This window comes from Lutjanus erythropterus, chromosome 20, assembly GCF_056507025.1.
Source record: "Lutjanus erythropterus isolate fLutEry1 chromosome 20, fLutEry1.hap2, whole genome shotgun sequence".
NCBI lineage: Eukaryota > Metazoa > Chordata > Actinopteri > Lutjaniformes > Lutjanidae > Lutjanus > Lutjanus erythropterus.
In genome coordinates, this window is record NC_139336.1 from 33,193,014 (window position 1) to 33,209,974 (window position 16,961).

The 16,961-nt window shown below is 41.3% G+C and overlaps 1 protein-coding gene across 4 annotated transcripts in view; it reads right to left on the minus strand.

The window, feature by feature from the left end:
- Nucleotides 1-2,069: 2,069 nt before the first annotated feature.
- The window catches only part of mef2ca (myocyte enhancer factor 2ca), a 34,291-nt gene continuing 19,399 nt past the window's right edge, over nt 2,070-16,961 (minus strand). For 2 of the 4 annotated variants that reach the window (XM_084745892.1, XM_084745893.1), the window contains 6 exons: nt 6,030-6,450; nt 5,880-5,924; nt 5,034-5,200; nt 3,736-3,865; nt 3,526-3,649; nt 2,070-3,071 (listed from right to left, as the gene is read on the minus strand). In XM_084745892.1, coding sequence (XP_084602018.1) covers nt 2,723-3,071; nt 3,526-3,649; nt 3,736-3,865; nt 5,034-5,200; nt 5,880-5,924; nt 6,030-6,450 — 1,236 coding nt within the window. In that variant the 3' untranslated portion in view covers nt 2,070-2,722. The remainder of the gene's footprint in view (nt 3,072-3,525; nt 3,650-3,735; nt 3,866-5,033; nt 5,201-5,879; nt 5,925-6,029; nt 6,451-16,961) is intronic. The other 2 variants (XM_084745895.1, XM_084745894.1) reach the window with 2 other exon arrangements.

A 16,961-nucleotide genomic window follows, 5' to 3' on the forward strand; every position in this document is an offset into this window, starting at 1 on the left:
CTTGTCTTGGATTTTCTTTTGTTTTCTTTTTTATTTGTTCTGGTTTTGTTCCATCCCTCATTATTTATAATGAATTTACTGTAATGCAGTTTATATTGACGTCTTTGTTTTAACTTTCTCCCACACAGGCTTTTATTCATATTTAATTCATTTGTTTTTAAATATGTTCATCTGAATTGGATGTCAGATAATTATTGGATCCAATATTCACATTTTTAAGATTATTAACATAATGTTGGAAAGTTATATTTTAATTACACACGCTTAAAGGAAGTTTTTTCTATTTTTGCATCATTTCATTTTTAAAACCTTGGGGCAATATTTTGTTTATTATTAAACTTTTCAGTTAACTTTAAGAAACGCTGTTGGCAGCTCCCTGTGCTTACAAATATAAGTTTGACTACTTTTGTTTATTTATTTTTTTTCTTTATAAAGCATTTTTGTTCTCCCTGCACTTTTTGTTTTAAGATAATCCTGAAAAGTTCTATTTTAATCCGTCATAAACTTAAAGGCATTTCAACAAAGTTTTGTTAGTGCTTTTCTAAATTTTGACACCACGATTTTCATTTTTACTGCGAATGTCTATTGGTTACAAATATTGGTTATCAGTTTCCCTGATTATTGATAAACAGTGCCAGCCATCCCTGAACGTGAACATCTTTGTGTACGTCACATCTTTTATAATGGTTGTATTTTTAGAGTGTAAATAAATACATATAAATAAACAGTAAAAAGTAATCAGTTGTGGTTATTTTTTTTCAGTCATTCAGTAACAGATTGAAATCTTTTCGGCCTTTCTTTGCTTCCATACATACGTCCGTCCGTTTGTGCGTCTGGATTGCATTCACTGAAATCACATTTTTTTTCTAACACAGCTCTGAAAATAACTCACTAACTCTGAAAAGCGTCTTCACATCAAGTGAAAATTGTCCGAAGCTTCGTCTCTATGCAACCTGTTGCAAAATAACTTTCCGATCGTTCAAACTCAAAACCTCCTCAGTCATCTTTTCTCTCTCTCTTCTCTCACCGGAGCTTCATCTCTCCTTCTCTTCACTGGACTTCCTCTCTCTTTCTGCCCGTCTTTATCTGCCGCACTTAAACCTTCCATACAATCATATTTAAATGTGCTTTTATGTTTAAATGTGCGCAAATATGTTGAACCTGCAACACGGCGTGGGCTGCCTCTGCACGCCATGAAACACACGCTTCTACACTCATCGCTCAGAGTACCAGACTTCTTCACTTTGACCTTTTTTGTTAGTTTGCATACGTGTGCACATACATGAATGTGCATGTAACATACCTGTTATGTATTTTCACCCCCCCTCCCTCCCGAACACACACACAACACAAGCAGTACATGTACACAGACTGCAGACTGTCCAGCTGCTTCAGTACATGTTTGTCTCACAGATCATTTATCAAACTGCTACAATCTAAACGGACTTCAGTGAAAGACGAACGTAAGAATCCTTCACTCTGACTCCGACTCACAGACGTCACAAGAACAGTGATTTATGTTTGAGAAGCTTCTGACAAGTTGCACAAAACATCAGAGTTTCTTTTTCATTCATTAAATCATCCTGATTTCTCGGCTGTGCGTCTTCCATCAGCAGAATTTGTTCTTCTGCTTCTTTTCATTTCCGTTTCAGCTCGTTTCTTATTACAGTGGAAACCTCTCACAGTGACGGGGGGGCACTGGGTTTAGCTGCTACACATCATCCTCAGCGACACCATCAGCTGATGAATGTGGTTGTTGAAAAAGTCAGATGCAAACCTTGAAAAACACTTTTAAAACTTTAGTGTTTTTTTTTTAACTTTACTCCCACGATACTTTGCCTTGCGGTACGTTGCCGCTGCAAACTGAAGAAAGTCATCAATGCAGAAGTTTCTGCAGGGTTAATTTAGCTTTTTAGATGTTGGTGTAGCAGCTTACATCCTTACGTCCTTTAAACAGACTGCAGAAAGTTGTATCTGCAGCTGTCTGTGCATGAATCTATTTGGGAGTATAATCCAGGCTTCACACAGTGCCTGTGTTTGGGCTCCTTTTATCGCCACCTACTGGTCTGTGTTCAGAGTATAAACAAAAAGAAATGCTTTTATTATAGTGATCAATTTGATCTGAACAGATGTGATCATGTGATCTGTAAGTGGTTTCCACTGTATTTATTTAATGCCATTTAAATATTATGAATATAACAGATTGATGCTTTTTTCCTGTGTGAACTGCTACTGAAGCAGCAAAATTAAATAACATGTTTTTGTAGAATAAAATAAAACTTTTTTGTAAAAGAATGCATCAGAAGTAGGGCAAATCCTTGTCTCTGATTGGCTGTTCCATACATGTGACTCATATTTTGCTGTGAGTCGAAGGAAGTCGGCTGATAATAAAAGTTTTGACTCTTCATTTTCTGTGAAGAACTTATTTAGTGCGACTGTTAGGAGTTTGATAAATATCTGTTTCCTCTAGTGTACGAGTCCAGCTACAGTACATGTTGTAAATACAGCAGAGCATCACTGTATCCATGGAAACTGTCTGACTCCGCCTCCCTCACGTACATGTTACCATTACACATATAGCACACCCACTCAGTACAAGAAGAATATGATAATAATAGTAATAATAATAATAATAATAATAATAATAATAATAATAATAATAATAACACTATAAGGTAACTTTACTAACGCCCCGCCCCCTCAGGCTGCAGACCGCCTCCCATCATGTCGCCCATCCCTCTGATAGCCTCATCCGTTTCACTGACGGGCTGTGGTGCTCCTCCTGACTGGACAGGGGTCGCAGGAGGAAGCTGTCGTTGCCGTGGTGATCCTCGCGCTCCTCGCTGCCCTCGTACGAGCTCCCGCAGCTGGATGCACTGTCGGCGGGGGAGCGGCCCGACTCGTGGGGACCCCGGCCGGTGGCGGAGTATCCGGCCGTGGTCACACCTCCTCCGAGCCCGGTGCCGATCATGCCGACGCCCCGGTCTCTGGGAGGGGAGGCGGGCTCGGACTTGATGTGCAGGTGCTGATGGGCGGACGGGAGGTTCAGGTTGGAGTTCTGACACATGTTCCTGGAAGACAAAAGAAAGAAAAAGACCTTTAAAACCTCAGAGTTGCTTCTGTTTCCTTTACTGTTGTAAATCAGAGTCGATAACAGAAGAAAAGTCTGTGAATTCTGAAGTGGAGGGTGAGAGGAGGAAGTTAACCAAGCCGACATTAATCATGGACAACACCCTGCATGAGACTTCACTGGATACTGATCTTTCTGGTCTCTGAGTTGTCTCCAACTACAAGCACGTCCTGTTTTTGGCTCTGAGGAAATCAAACTTTTGAGAACTGTTGCACCACCACAGATTTTCACAGCAGGGTGAAGACGACGGGACTCTGAACCTCCAACAGGATCTCGATCTAGAAAATCTAGGGATCTGTGAAATGTGTCTGGGTCCATTCGACGTGCAGCTGCAGAGAGACAGAAATCTGAACAGGCTCTGAAAGACGACACCCGGCGCACAGACAGATGCTCACCCCATGTGTCCGAGAGCTGAGTGCTGCAGATTCTGAATCTGCTGCTGCTGCCAGTTTGTTACTGATCCAAGACCAGAACCTCCAAACCCAGACAGAGATGACAGGTCGCTGCCGAGGGAGAACTCTGAAGAGAAAAACAAACACACAAACATCGTGAATCAGGTCCCACAGGTGATCTGAGCCTCCAGTCTGTGGCTCTGCTGTAATCACCTGTTCCATATGAAGAGGAGAGCGTGGACGGATACCCGCCCATCCCCTGTCCAGGAAGAGTCTGAGTGGCGATGCACACGGCCGGAGTGGACAACGTCTGAGCGCTCTGAGAGTGATTTATTCTCTGGTTCTGCAGAGAAAAGACACAAATATCAGACTTTACACAGACACACACAACAATACTCAAGTAAAAGTACTGTGAAAATACTATAAACACCCTGCATTCATGAAGTATTATCAGTAAAATGTCCTTAGTTACATTCCAGCAGGGGACAAATGGAACAAACACTGACTGTTTGTGCTCAGATCAGCTGCTGCAGGATTTAAACTGATACAGTGTGCGGCTGCGGTTTTCTGCGCTGTGATTGGCTGACGGACGTTCCCTCGGTGAGGTATGGGGTCACTCTGCTCTGTTTACATTCACCACATTCCAACAGTTGTGCAGCTCTGCACAGTTTCAGCTGCTCCAGAGAACAAACCAGGACAGGGAGGGTCCACTCTACAACTACGTACATTTATTACAAGTATTTTAATTTGATCTGCTTCTACTGCACCACATTTCAGAGGCAAATATTGTCCTTTTTACTTCACTACATTTATCTGACAGCTTTAGTTACTAAAACAACTAAAATCTTAAAGGGAAACTTTGGAATTTTGCAACCTGTTTCCTCATGTTGTTGTGTCTGACTAATGGAAACAACTGTTTTTGAAACTGACCCAGTATTGAGGGAGACGCTGCAGGGGCTGAACCATTTTGAAAAAAAACATCTAATTGAGATTATTTTGACTGATATTGCAACTGGGGTCTGGATGACGTACTGCCAGTCTGATATATAGATTCTGGTGGATTTGAGGACACACAAAAACATGGGAAAATAGAGTCCAGGTTGAAAAATACTGAAGTTACCCTTTAAATAAAGGATCCAGCTCTGGTTTTAATCCTACCTAAGATCAGCCTTAGTTTTCTTGATTGACATCTAATACTTTATGATCTTTGCATTTGCATCTTCACCACAAAGAACACTGCCCTTTATCTTTTCATTCATTCATTAATCAATAACAAATAAATTAAAACGATCCTCATTCACTGCTCATGTCTGACTGCATCGCTCTGCTGTTTGTTGTTGTTGTTGTCTTCTTGTGTGTTTTACTCACCAACATCAGATCAAAATCCTCACACTGCAGGGCAGCATGAAAACACACACTACAGTGAGTCTCCATGCACGATGAAGGACTTTGCAGTTAAAAATGAGATAAAATAAATAAATGATGATGATGAAACAGATGAAGGCACTCACAATAGTGGGCATGTTGTTGCACTTGTTGGAGGGGGGCATCAGCGTGCGGAGGTCAGGTTTACGGCTCATGCTCATCGAAGGAGGACTCTTCTCCTGCATGTTCTTGGAGACTCCTCCTGGAGACAGCAGTCCCGGGGAGGTGCAGTGGTTACTGTAGCTGCCGTTTACTGCACACAAACACAGGTCGATGTTAAAATGTGTAGTTTTGTAGATAAAAGCTGAAAATGTCAGACTGTACTTCAGTCTGACATTTTCAGCTTAAATCAGTTGTTAAAGTTGTCGAGACTCCGTCTATCTATGCTGGCAGTGCACAGCTGATCTCTAATAAACTTTATAACACAAAACAACTTTTTGTTTTCTCGTGTTAATCAGTTCAGTTCACAGTTAATTAAAAAAAAAAAAAATTCACAAGCACAACAATTCTCTGCTTTCTGCTCCCACCAGGTCGTATGACTCAGACCTCCTGAACTGGTGTCAATAATCTCCCCTCATATACATATTTATATTTCATATTTCTTATCAGTTTTTTGTAGGTAGCATTCATGTGGCTCAGATCCAGCAGGCGACACCTGAACCTGTTCAGCATCTTCCTCTGTATCAGAAACTTGCACGTCTGTCCATCTTGGACAGAGGATCCGTCCTCTGTGGCTCCTCCTTCCATTTTTTCCCTTTTAAAAAGTTTTTTGTGGGAAGTTTCCCTGACTTTTTACAGGGACTAAAGGACAGAGGGTGCTGAACACTACCACAGATTAAAAACTTGATTGGATAATGGGCGTCAAAAGTTTTTTTGACTTCCTCCCACAAGCCTTCTGATTGGCTGCAAGAATAGAAATAAAGCAGTCGTACCCACAGTGGAGACCACGGTGTTGGACAGCTCTGAACCCATCAGACCTGCAGACACACAGAAACACACAGAAACACACACACACACGGTCAGAGAGCAGAGAATAAAGGTTGGGATTATACAGTTTATGTTCTTGTATACTTCATACATACCTGCGTTTCCAGTGCTGGACGGCCTCTGAGGAGACATGCTGTTCCTCTGCAGGTGTGTGTGTGACATGGGCAGCAGGTTGTGGTTACTGAGGCCGCAGTTGATTCCAGGGTGAGAGTAGAGCAGACCGCCGGCGTTGCTGCCGGGGATGGACACTCCCATGTCGTAGTTGGAGGGAGGCAGACTCTGCTGGAGAACAAGAGAACACAGCTGGTTAATATCACAGATGAGAACACATGAGACCGACCGCAGGAGAAAGAAACTATAACGTGAACTTACACAGATTCTCTGTCTGTTGATCATCAGGTCGATGTCCTCATTGATTTTGCGGTATTTGTCGTCAGATTCGGGGCTCTGGCCGGCAGAGTCGTCGGCCTCGATGTCGGGGCTGTCGCAGCCGTTTAAACCTTTCTTACGCAGCGTCTGAGGAAAACAAACAAGACGTGTTGGGCAGGTAAAACATCAAATCAAATACTCATTTTCGATCATAAATGCACATATATCTGTAATTTATATGGTCCAAAATGTATTAAAAGACTTTAGAGCTGAAACTATTAGTCGATTCTTCCATTAGTCAGTCAAAAGAAAATTCATCAGCAGCAATTTTGATCATCAATTAAAAGCTGCTGTAATTTTTCAGGCAAAAATGACAAAGATTATGGTGAAGATTTTGTACGTTTCTTCCTTATATGTGACAGTAAATGAAGGCAAAGATCTGTACAGCTGATATCTCTAAAACTCTGCAACTCACACCAAAATAACCTACATGGATAAATAAGAAGAGAAGAAGAAGAGAAGAGAAGAGAAGGGAAGAGAAGAGAAGAGAAGAGAAGAGAAGAGAAGAGAAGAGAAGAGAAGAGAAGAGAAGAGAAGAGAAGAGAAGAGAAGAAGAGATGTGCTCACTCAGAGAAGTAGTAATGTTTATTTCAACCACAAGAGGGCGCCATCTGAGCAGATATCCAACAGTGACACCTCACAGTGTCATCACCCACGAACAGCAGTGAATAATGAACACAACAATAATCAGACATGACACACTCGTTTCAGTCGAGTTTCAAAGACAACAGCACAACCTCAAGACTTCAAGTGTGACCAACGCATGAAAATTATTTTGACTTTCTGTGGTTTTTCTGTGTGTAAACTTCACATTAAAGTATGGAAGTGCTGAAGCTGCATATTTTTTAACCCGAGCCCTTGATAAAAGTGAAACAGTAGTGGAATAAAAGTATGAAGAAAATATAAATACTCAAGTAAAGTTAAGTGCAAGTTACAAACAATTTTACTTCAAGGGTAATTCAAGTATTTTTAAATCTGGGCCCTATTTTCCTTTTACGCACTTTGACATCAGTATAAATGTGTGCTTACAATTATTTCTCTGCTTTCTCTTGCTGTCAGACAGACTTTTGATGGGAAACTGGCATTTTATGAGCCAAATATTGCTGTATGTGAACCCACCAAACTCCACTGAGAAAAACAGTAATTTTATCTTGTAGAACACAGGAGTTGCTGGTCTACTGCTGCCTCGATTGGTTAGTTTGTTTGTGTTATTGTGCAACTTTAGTGTTTTAATGTGTTAGTGTCGATTCAGAAACTCACACAATAAAACAAACAAACAAACAAACACATCAAGGTAATGGTAGACCAGCAAGTCCTGCGTTCTGTGAGGTGAAATTAGTTCTTTTTCTAAATGGAGTTTGGTGGCTTTGAGGAGCGTGACAATAACAACTGTTTCTGATTCAACAAAAAGGATCTTCCTCTCAAACAAAAAGCTCTGTCTTCATTATAAAGTCGTCAGACACTTGCCAAGCCTGTCAGTCACAAGAACAAGTACTTTAGTGGACACACTTTGAAGGACACGATTGTCCTTGAGTTTTATGTTGCAGCATGTTTTTGCAGCTTCCGGCTGAGGTTATCATCTGGATATTCCAAAACATTTTGACCCCAAATATGTAAAAAATAACAAATAAAATACTGAAATAACCTTTTAAGTAACATGTTGAGGTATTTCTACTGAGGTTTTTCCATTTTCTGCTATTTCATACTTTTATTCCACTACGATTTCGAAGGAAGTATTCTACTTTTTACTTTTTCACATAAAGGGTTTAGTACTTGTTCAATACTTCTTCCACAAATGTGTGTGTGTCTGTGTTGTACAGTATGTGGTTTGGCTCTGAGTGTCCTGCTTCAGCACTTCACAGCCCATTAGTCCAGTCTGTCACTGAATGATTGCCACACACACACACACACACACACACACACACACACACACACACACACACACACACACACACACACACACACGGGGCTCAGTGGTTGGCCCAGTGCAGATATCCCACTCATCCCAGTCATGTCCACCTGTTTGGCTTCACAGAGAGGGAGGGGCAGGGTGTGGGGTGAGAGGAGGGAGGGGGGGAGGTTGGGGGAAGAGGAAGGAGGAGGAGGAGGAGGAGGGTGAGGCAGCCACCACCAATACTAGCGTGGCTGCTGGAGGGATGGCCGTAGAAGGCTATTTTTTGCTCCTGTGCTCCTGTGCAGCGTTTCTCGTCACTCCCATCCCTCCCTCACAATCTGTCAATCTGGCTCGTCTATTAAAACATAAACCCAGAGACTCCGGTAGCCCACTTTCCCCTCCTCTCTCTCTCTCTCTCTCTCTCTCTCTCTCACACACACACACACAACGCACACTCCACTCTAGCACTACACACCCACGCTTTCCTTTTTCAATAAAAAGGAGCTGGTGTGGGTAACCTCGATGCAGCCAGGAACAGAGCCGGAGGAAGTATTTAGATCATTCCTGCAAACCTGAAATAACTGATGTTTCTTTTTTTTCCCAGCAGAAACAAGCTGTGAATACAACATTAATATATCATCGCCTCATGAAGTTCACATGTTGAACTTGTTAGTAATCAGTTGATTACTTCCACATCCTGCAGTTATGGAGCAACGTGAGCATTAATTTGTCATGTTAGTGATGAATTTAAGGGCTCTGTTTTTGGTCTCCACCACCTCCTGAGGGAAATATCTGGCTCTCTATTTTCACCACCTAGGTTCTAACCATGTCTGTTTGCTGCGGAGCAGATAGCGCACAGTGAGGTTTAGTACTGCAACTAATGATTATTTTCATAGTCAATTAATCAGTTGATATTTTCTCGATTATTCGGTTAATAGTTTGGTTCAAAACTGAGCAGAACGTCCATTACTGAGGGTTAGTTTCCTGTCATAATAGCATTACTGCCACACAGGCAGACTGAGCAGATTTCTTCTTTTAAGCCTCTGATACAGCCTAAAATTCTGATATTGTATTGAGTATGCAAGTTTATGCACAATCTGATATAACGTAATTTATTAAACCCAAAACAGGACACTGCTACTTCACAGCAGCATCCCATACCCCTTTTTCCCCAGGATGGTGAAGTCATGTTCGATGGAATTCATTCTCTGTATTAGTTCATGTTTTACAAAGATTTTAACCTGAGCATCAGTGCTGACAGAAAATCATTTAATTCACAAACATAAAATTGGTCAGCAGATAGACAGATTTTTCCTTTAATTGCTCAGGAGTAAAAAGAAATGTGGCGGGAAAAGCAGAATAAAATGGAAATATGAAAGCAAAATACTTAAAAATGTATCTGAGTAAACACTCTGGGTTGCCTTCTACCACTGACCAGGCAGGAATGTGTGTGTCGGGGTGTGTGTGTGTGGTGGCAGGTGGTTTGAGCAGCTTCCTGGAGGTACTTGAGACAGCTGAGGAGGGAGGGAGGATGCCATAATATCATATACCCCCCCCCCCCCCCCCCACCCCCCCAATCCATCCACACCTCCACCCTCACTGCTTTTCTTTCCCATCGATTTGGTTTTTTCTTTTTTCAGTTTGAGCTCCTTCCACTGGACTCTTTTTTTGTGGGTGGTCTCCTCCTCCACCACTTCAGATGATGCTACCAATACATGTGTACAGTGTACTTCAAGTACTCACAGTGCAGTACAATATTCCCTCTCTAGTTTTATACTATATCTGATGTTTTTACTCCTGTATTAATGTGTATATTGCATTTCACTGCTGCAGATGTTTCAGGTTGAGCTCATTTTAACTATTTCATATACTGTTAGCTTGTTTAATCTACAGCAAATCATCATGGTCTTTAAGCTCATCATATGTTTGAAGTGTGGCTGTCCTGTGAGATCCCTGAATCTCTAAAAAGTCTCTAAAAAAAAAACAGCCCGTTTTCAGCTTTGTGACGATGCATTTTCCAGCTGATCAAAGAGGGTTTGTTTTAGCTGAAGGAGGAGAATTTTCTGAACACATGAAGGAACACTTCATCCTTCAGTTTAACACAAACATTCAACATCAACACATCTGGATATACACGGTTTTCACATACAGGGGAATAAAAGGACATAAAGGGGAAGAAAAACTGTAATCTGAAAACTAAAAAGTAACTAAAGCTGTCAGACAAATGTAGTGGAGTAAAAAGTACAATATTTGCCTCTGAGACGCAGCGGAGCAGAAGAAGAAAGTGGCATAAAAATGGAAATACTCAAGTAAAGTATAAATACCTCTGTAGGCAAAAACAGAGCCAGAAAGACCAAGGAAAGAGAACCTAATCAACAAAATCTGAGCAAGTTAACATAATGTGCTGCTGGGTCCTGCAGGCGTGTGGAGGACGGATGCTTGGTGAAACTTTGATACAACACTACAAAAAAAATCGATACCTGATAGTTTTTTGATACCATGACAAAAAGAAAAAAAGTCCTCGGCTTTTAAATTGTTTTAAACAGTGGTGCTGAAAAGTATTGAAGTTTTGACTTCTGACAACATTAATAGCTAGCAATGCTAAGCTAATCATTAATGTTTATACCCTAGACCCCGAGTTCCTTCTAGTGGTACGTGGAGGAATGTCAGAAATATTTTCTTAAAATTAAATAAATTATTTCAAAAATACATTACACTATCAAAATGCAGCAAACTTTAGGTTGAAATCTGAGATAACTGAATGTAAATGTACATAAGTTTTGATGCAAGTAGCTCATGCATGTTTACCATGGTTACCACAGTTACAAGCTGAACAAAAAAAGCAGAGATAAAATAAAGAGTCTGAAAATAAATGCTTCAAAAACGCTGCAATCGTGGCTCCAGAAGGGAAATATTAGGTGGAGAAGTACAGATCAGGAGGGGAATGTTTTTGAGCTGCCAGGCTGAAAATAAAGTGGACGACAGTGAACCGAGTGCTGGTGGCGACTCAGGAAGCGCCAGTGAAGTCTCAACAGCACCTGCTACCACCAAATGGCATAAAACAGTTTGGTGGTGAGCTCAACATTTTCTCTTAAAAGTTTGAGAAGCGCTGGTTTGTACAGATAACTCGACAATGACAGTGACAAACTGTGAAACAGGATGTATGAAGTCATTCCAATGAATAATCACCACCAAGTTTGACCAACTCGTGACTCGGTCCACTTTGGAGGACGTCTTTTTATAATAGCAAGCAAGGCTTATCGACTGCTCCGTCTACCGGCAGCCACAGGAAACACATTTAATTTGTTCAGTCTGATCAGAAGCAGGGATGACAACATACAAAAAAAGGATGACCACAGGGGGACATCAGCAGACGGGGGGGGGGGGAACTCCCAGCATGTTAACTTTGCTGATATTAACATTTAGCTTCCTCGTGCCTCACAGAGCCGCTAGCAAGGCAAATTATAAACAAATAATAAAGAATTTTATATTAAATTTACATTGGCACTGACAGCACCCCCTTGGTCCACACTCTGAACTGCAATAATACATGATAGTCTTAACTTTTTACTGTAATGCAGTCCTTTTATTGTGTGTACAAGTAAATCATTTACTTCAACTGTTTTATTATCATGTATGTGACCCAGCGATGTGTTTTTGTGACATGAACATGAACATTTTTGATCCTGTATATGAACACGAAACAGTCCTTTTTTTAAAATAACGTGTATTAAAAGTGTTGCTTTAAAATACATCCACTCCTCCACTGTGACGAGATTTAAACTGGGCCGGTCGGAGGAGAAAAAAGGAAGAAGAAGAAGAAGAAGAAGAAGAAGAAGAAGAAGAAGAAGAAGAAAAAGATGATGATGAGGAGGAGGAGGTGGTGGTTGTGGGGAACTAAGACCTGGTTACTCAGCCTTAAGTTGCTTCTCTTCCTCCTCTTTATTTTCCTTCAGTGGCTCACACAGCTCCTTGTACACACACACACACACACACACACACACTCATCCACAGGCAAACCACAGTCACACACACTCACAGCCCCGTCACGGCTATTCTTAGCTGTGTACTGGGCTATTTTTAGACCACTACCGGTTTCCAGCCATTTAGCTGGGAGGGATCGCGGCCAACACAAAGGAACTGGACTTACTCTGTGAGCATATGTGAGCCTCAGTGTGTGTGTGTGTGTGTGTGTGTGTGTGTGTGTGTGTGAGCAAGTGTGTGTGCACGACTTTATTGAAAAGTTCATCTGTTTCTAATCTGAAACAGCGCACACACACACACACACACACACACACACACACACACACACACACACACACACACACACACACACACACACACACACACACACACACACACACACACACACTCACACAGAAGGAGCAGGCCAAAGCAAAATAAGGTTAACAGAGTAAAAGTGAGGAATGCAGAACTCCTCAGATTTATAAATAGCATCAAGGTTCCCAGGCTAAATGAACACAATACAATAAGCTGATAGTTATCTAGCATGTAGCCTGTACACACACACACACACACACACACACACGAAGGCAACATGCCAACCCGCCACATGAGGGGGAAAAAAAGATGACCAAAACAAAGGAGGCTCTCTTCTACTAAATTCCTGTCTGGCAGATATTTCATTGGTGCAGAGCCTTTTCACAGCTCTGTGGCCTCACTATCATACAGGCCTCACACTCCAACACCCATCCAGCTCTGCCGCAACTGAATAAAAACTTGATTTATTAATCGATTAAGTCATCTGACAGAAAAGTAAGCGGCAGCTATTTAAAAGTTTTATAACTGATTAATCTTTTAAGTCACTTTAAAGCAAAAATATCAAACATTTCTTTGTTCCATCGTCTGAATTTACACTTCTCCTGGATTGGGTACCGACCGAATCTTGTCGATGTTACAGAGTACCAGTTAACGTTAAATCAATCTGTGCCAAATTTCGATACCTGGGAGCGAATCTCGGTGACCAAGGATCAGAGAAAAATAGAGAAAAAGAGAAAGTTGGAGAGCAAACAGCAGCTTGTTCAGTCATACAGCAGAAAAAATGAGTCAGAGTGAACTGAAAGTGGTCACAAGTGTGGTTAAACTTCTCAAACCTCAACACAGTCAACACTTGTAACGTGAAATGCAAAGCTGGTGAGGAAAGCGTCGAGCAAACTCAGAAAACAGAAAAACTGAACCCTTGGCTAACGTTAGAACTAGGGATGTGTGCAATTATACAATAAATGTCGCCACCCTCTGCACCAGAAAAACACATTATTTTATTCATGCACGATGCCAGTTGCCTCTAAGCTGTTGTGGACCCGCCGGGCTAGCCCAGCATGTATGCCCTGATGACCCACCCAACCCCGGATGCTGTTATCAGTGAAGTTGGTCAGCTCATAAAACCAGCACGGCTTGTCAGTGTTTTGATCTGGAACATGAAAATAAGCTTCAGTGCAGGCTGTGACAGAATAAACTAATATGTAACCACTCGACTGGAGGGATGTGGAACCACATTCAGCACAGACACGGACATTAACCTGCAAGCAGAACAGCTGCTGCTAGCACTGCTAACGTTAGCCACACTGTGTGGCAGCTAACGTCAGCTCTGGGTAAACGATTTTGTTGCTGCAGACACTGTGATCCTTTGCAGTCTGAAAAGTTGAAGCATTTGGGGAGTTGTTACCAAAAGTGACACATTTCAGCAGCATTTAAAATAAGTTGGCTGGCTGTACCCCCCCCCCCCCCCAGTGTTTATCCCAAGCTAAGATAATAACAAAGATAGTTTTTAAAGATATTTTCTTGTGCTTTTTTTTAGCCTTTGTTGGACAGAAGAGGTTGGAGAGGGAGAAGAGAAGACGAGGACTCAGCTTCTGTAAACAGGTTGCATGCTCTTCCAGGTGAGCTGCCGGGGTGTCCGTATTCAGCCAAGACGAGTCCAAACACGCAGAGCTCGTTCTATGCACTCTGGCTCAGCGAGTGTGACCTTGGCACAGCCGCCTCGGCACCATGTTGTGCCATGTGTTGTTGTTGTTGTTGTCTTACCTTTACACATGCCTCTCAAAGACTTCCATCCCTCTCATCATCCAATCAGACAGCAGCCAGATTAAGTGTGGTGTGTTGGACAAGTATCAAACACAGGAACCACTGTGGAACCACGTGAATGAACAATACTAGTCTGAGTCCTAGGGAGTCCAATAAAACTAAATAAAGAGCATAACGTTTCTTGAACAGTGTTTGCTTTATTCTCCAGATGTCTGCAGCCATTTTGCCTTCGTATGAGTAGCTCTTGGTTTTACACTGTGTCCAGGCCTGCAGTGGCTAATCTGTAGAAACAGGAAGATTCCCAGTGGGCCGGACAGGTGAGTGACAGAGTCGATGAACACAATAACTTTATGAACAGATCATGTAAGCTACACCTGCAGAAGCCCAAGTCCACAACTGGAGGACCTTTCAAGCCCCACCCCTTTTCGCTCTTTGCTCCAATAAGAGTTGAGCAAGCTTCCTTTTCCTGTTCTTGGATATGCTGCATGCTCAGCTTGTCTATGTTGAAAAAACAACCAAATTCTGACGATGCTTAAAGAGGCTGCTGGGGGATGAAACACACATATATAGTTACATCTTAACTTAGCTAATGTTAGCAAAATGCTAGCTAACTGGCTAGCTTGTCTACATCAATCATTAGCTGGCTATTTAGTTTACATTTTGCTAATATTAGCTAACTTCAGATGTGAAGTTGTAAGAAATTCTGCTGGTTCTGGTTCTGCAATTCAGATATTGCACTTGGCCACATTGCGATTTTGATAATATTGGGATCAATTTTGCAGCCGGACTCCAAACCACATATGATGGAAATGACTCCGCTGCAGCCCTGACTGGTGGTACCTTTTAGTGGAACATAAATGGTATGTTTTTGTGTGTCACACAGCAGCAACATACATCAGTGAAGTAAGAATGACTGATTGAATGAGTCATATCCCAGTGGAACAGCAGGAACATGTGACATATCACTAAGAATTAACATATGACACAACAGCCGTTCACGACCTGTACATGACAGTCGACACGGTGAAACAGGAGTAACATGCTGTTTATAACAGCCGCAGTTTGTCATAATGTTGGTGGACAGTTTTATCTGTTGGTGGAACATGAGTAACACTTAACTCTTTAAAAGTGTCATAAGCCAACATACCAACAGACTGCAGCTGTATTGATAACTGATTAATCATTTCTTTCATTTTTCAAGCACAAATGTCAAACTTCTTCTCTGGTTCCAACTTTTTAAATGTGAGTACTTTGTCACATATGTGAGTAAACTTAATATATTTGAGTTTTGGACAGTTGGTTGGTTGGTTCTGGTGAGATAAAACAGGCATTTTTCACTATTTTCTATTGATAAAGAATTGACACAGGGTTCCTACACCTTTTGCAAAGTTAAATTTAAGCACTTTTCAAGAATTTCAAAGGTGCATTTCAAGCTTTTCCAGCACCTTGCAGATGTGATAAATTACATATTTCTAAACAAAAGGAAAAAAACAAGAAAATGAAATGAAAATGAGAAAAATTTCGCATTTTGTGTCTTATAAACAATTCATCAATTAATTGATTGTTAGTGTTTCAAATATGGTTAAGAAAAATGCACAAAATTTGTAACCGTAGTCTCAAGCACTTTTCCCAAAATCCAAGCCCTTTTCAAAACTTGAAAACATCATGTTGAAATTAAAAGTGTTTTTGATGGTTTCCAGCACCAGTATGAACCCTGTTAACAGATCAATTAATAAACAATCTGCAGAGTTCCATCATGACGTCACTCTGGTTTTATTTAGAAAACTCTGCAGAAATTTTACAACCCGCTTAATATTTAAGAGTCATAAATTGTGTCAACAGGAACAGAAACAAGATTAGGGTAGGAAGTCTTTAGGCTGGGAGGAAGTGTGTATTATTGGATAAAATATGGCTGCAACTAATGTTTATTTTCATTATTGATTAATGTGCTGATTATCTTCATTATTAATCATTCCATCTATAAAAATGCTCATCACAATTTCCCAAAGTGTCGTCTTAAAATGTCTTCTTTTGTGCGGCCAACAGTCCAAAACCCAAAGACTCTTCATTTACTGTCATTAATGACAAAGAAAAGTAGGAAATCCTCACATTTAAGAAGCTGCAACCTGCTGAAAAATGACAGAAGTTATTAATCAATAATCAAAATAGTTGGCAACTAATTTTCTATTTATTGTCTACCTGATTAACTGACTAAATCATTGCAACTTGAGATAAAAATTCATTCAGAAAAAGAGAACTGGTGAATGTAATGGAGTATATTTTCTAATTAATCAAACGCAGCAGAACACCCGACTCTCTGTCCTCAGTTTGGACTCAGGTGAAGGCAGAAGGACGAGACAAAAGGCAGGAAAAGGAAGCTGGAGAGCAGCAGAGAGGAAATGTCATACAGAGGTAAGAGTGAGCAGCAGCAGCAGCAGTAAATAAGCCAGCTGCTTCACGGTGTGTGTAAACGCTGCAGAGATGAAGAGGCTGCCTGGACAGATTAGAGTAACGAGCTAAACTGGATTGTGGTAGATTACAGAGGATTACAGAGCGTGTAAGCCTGGTCCTGACGGGACCGGCCAAGGGGCCATGTGGTGGGCCGCGTGGAGCGAAAAGATCAGGTACAACCACACACACAGTGTGTACATGTGCACAC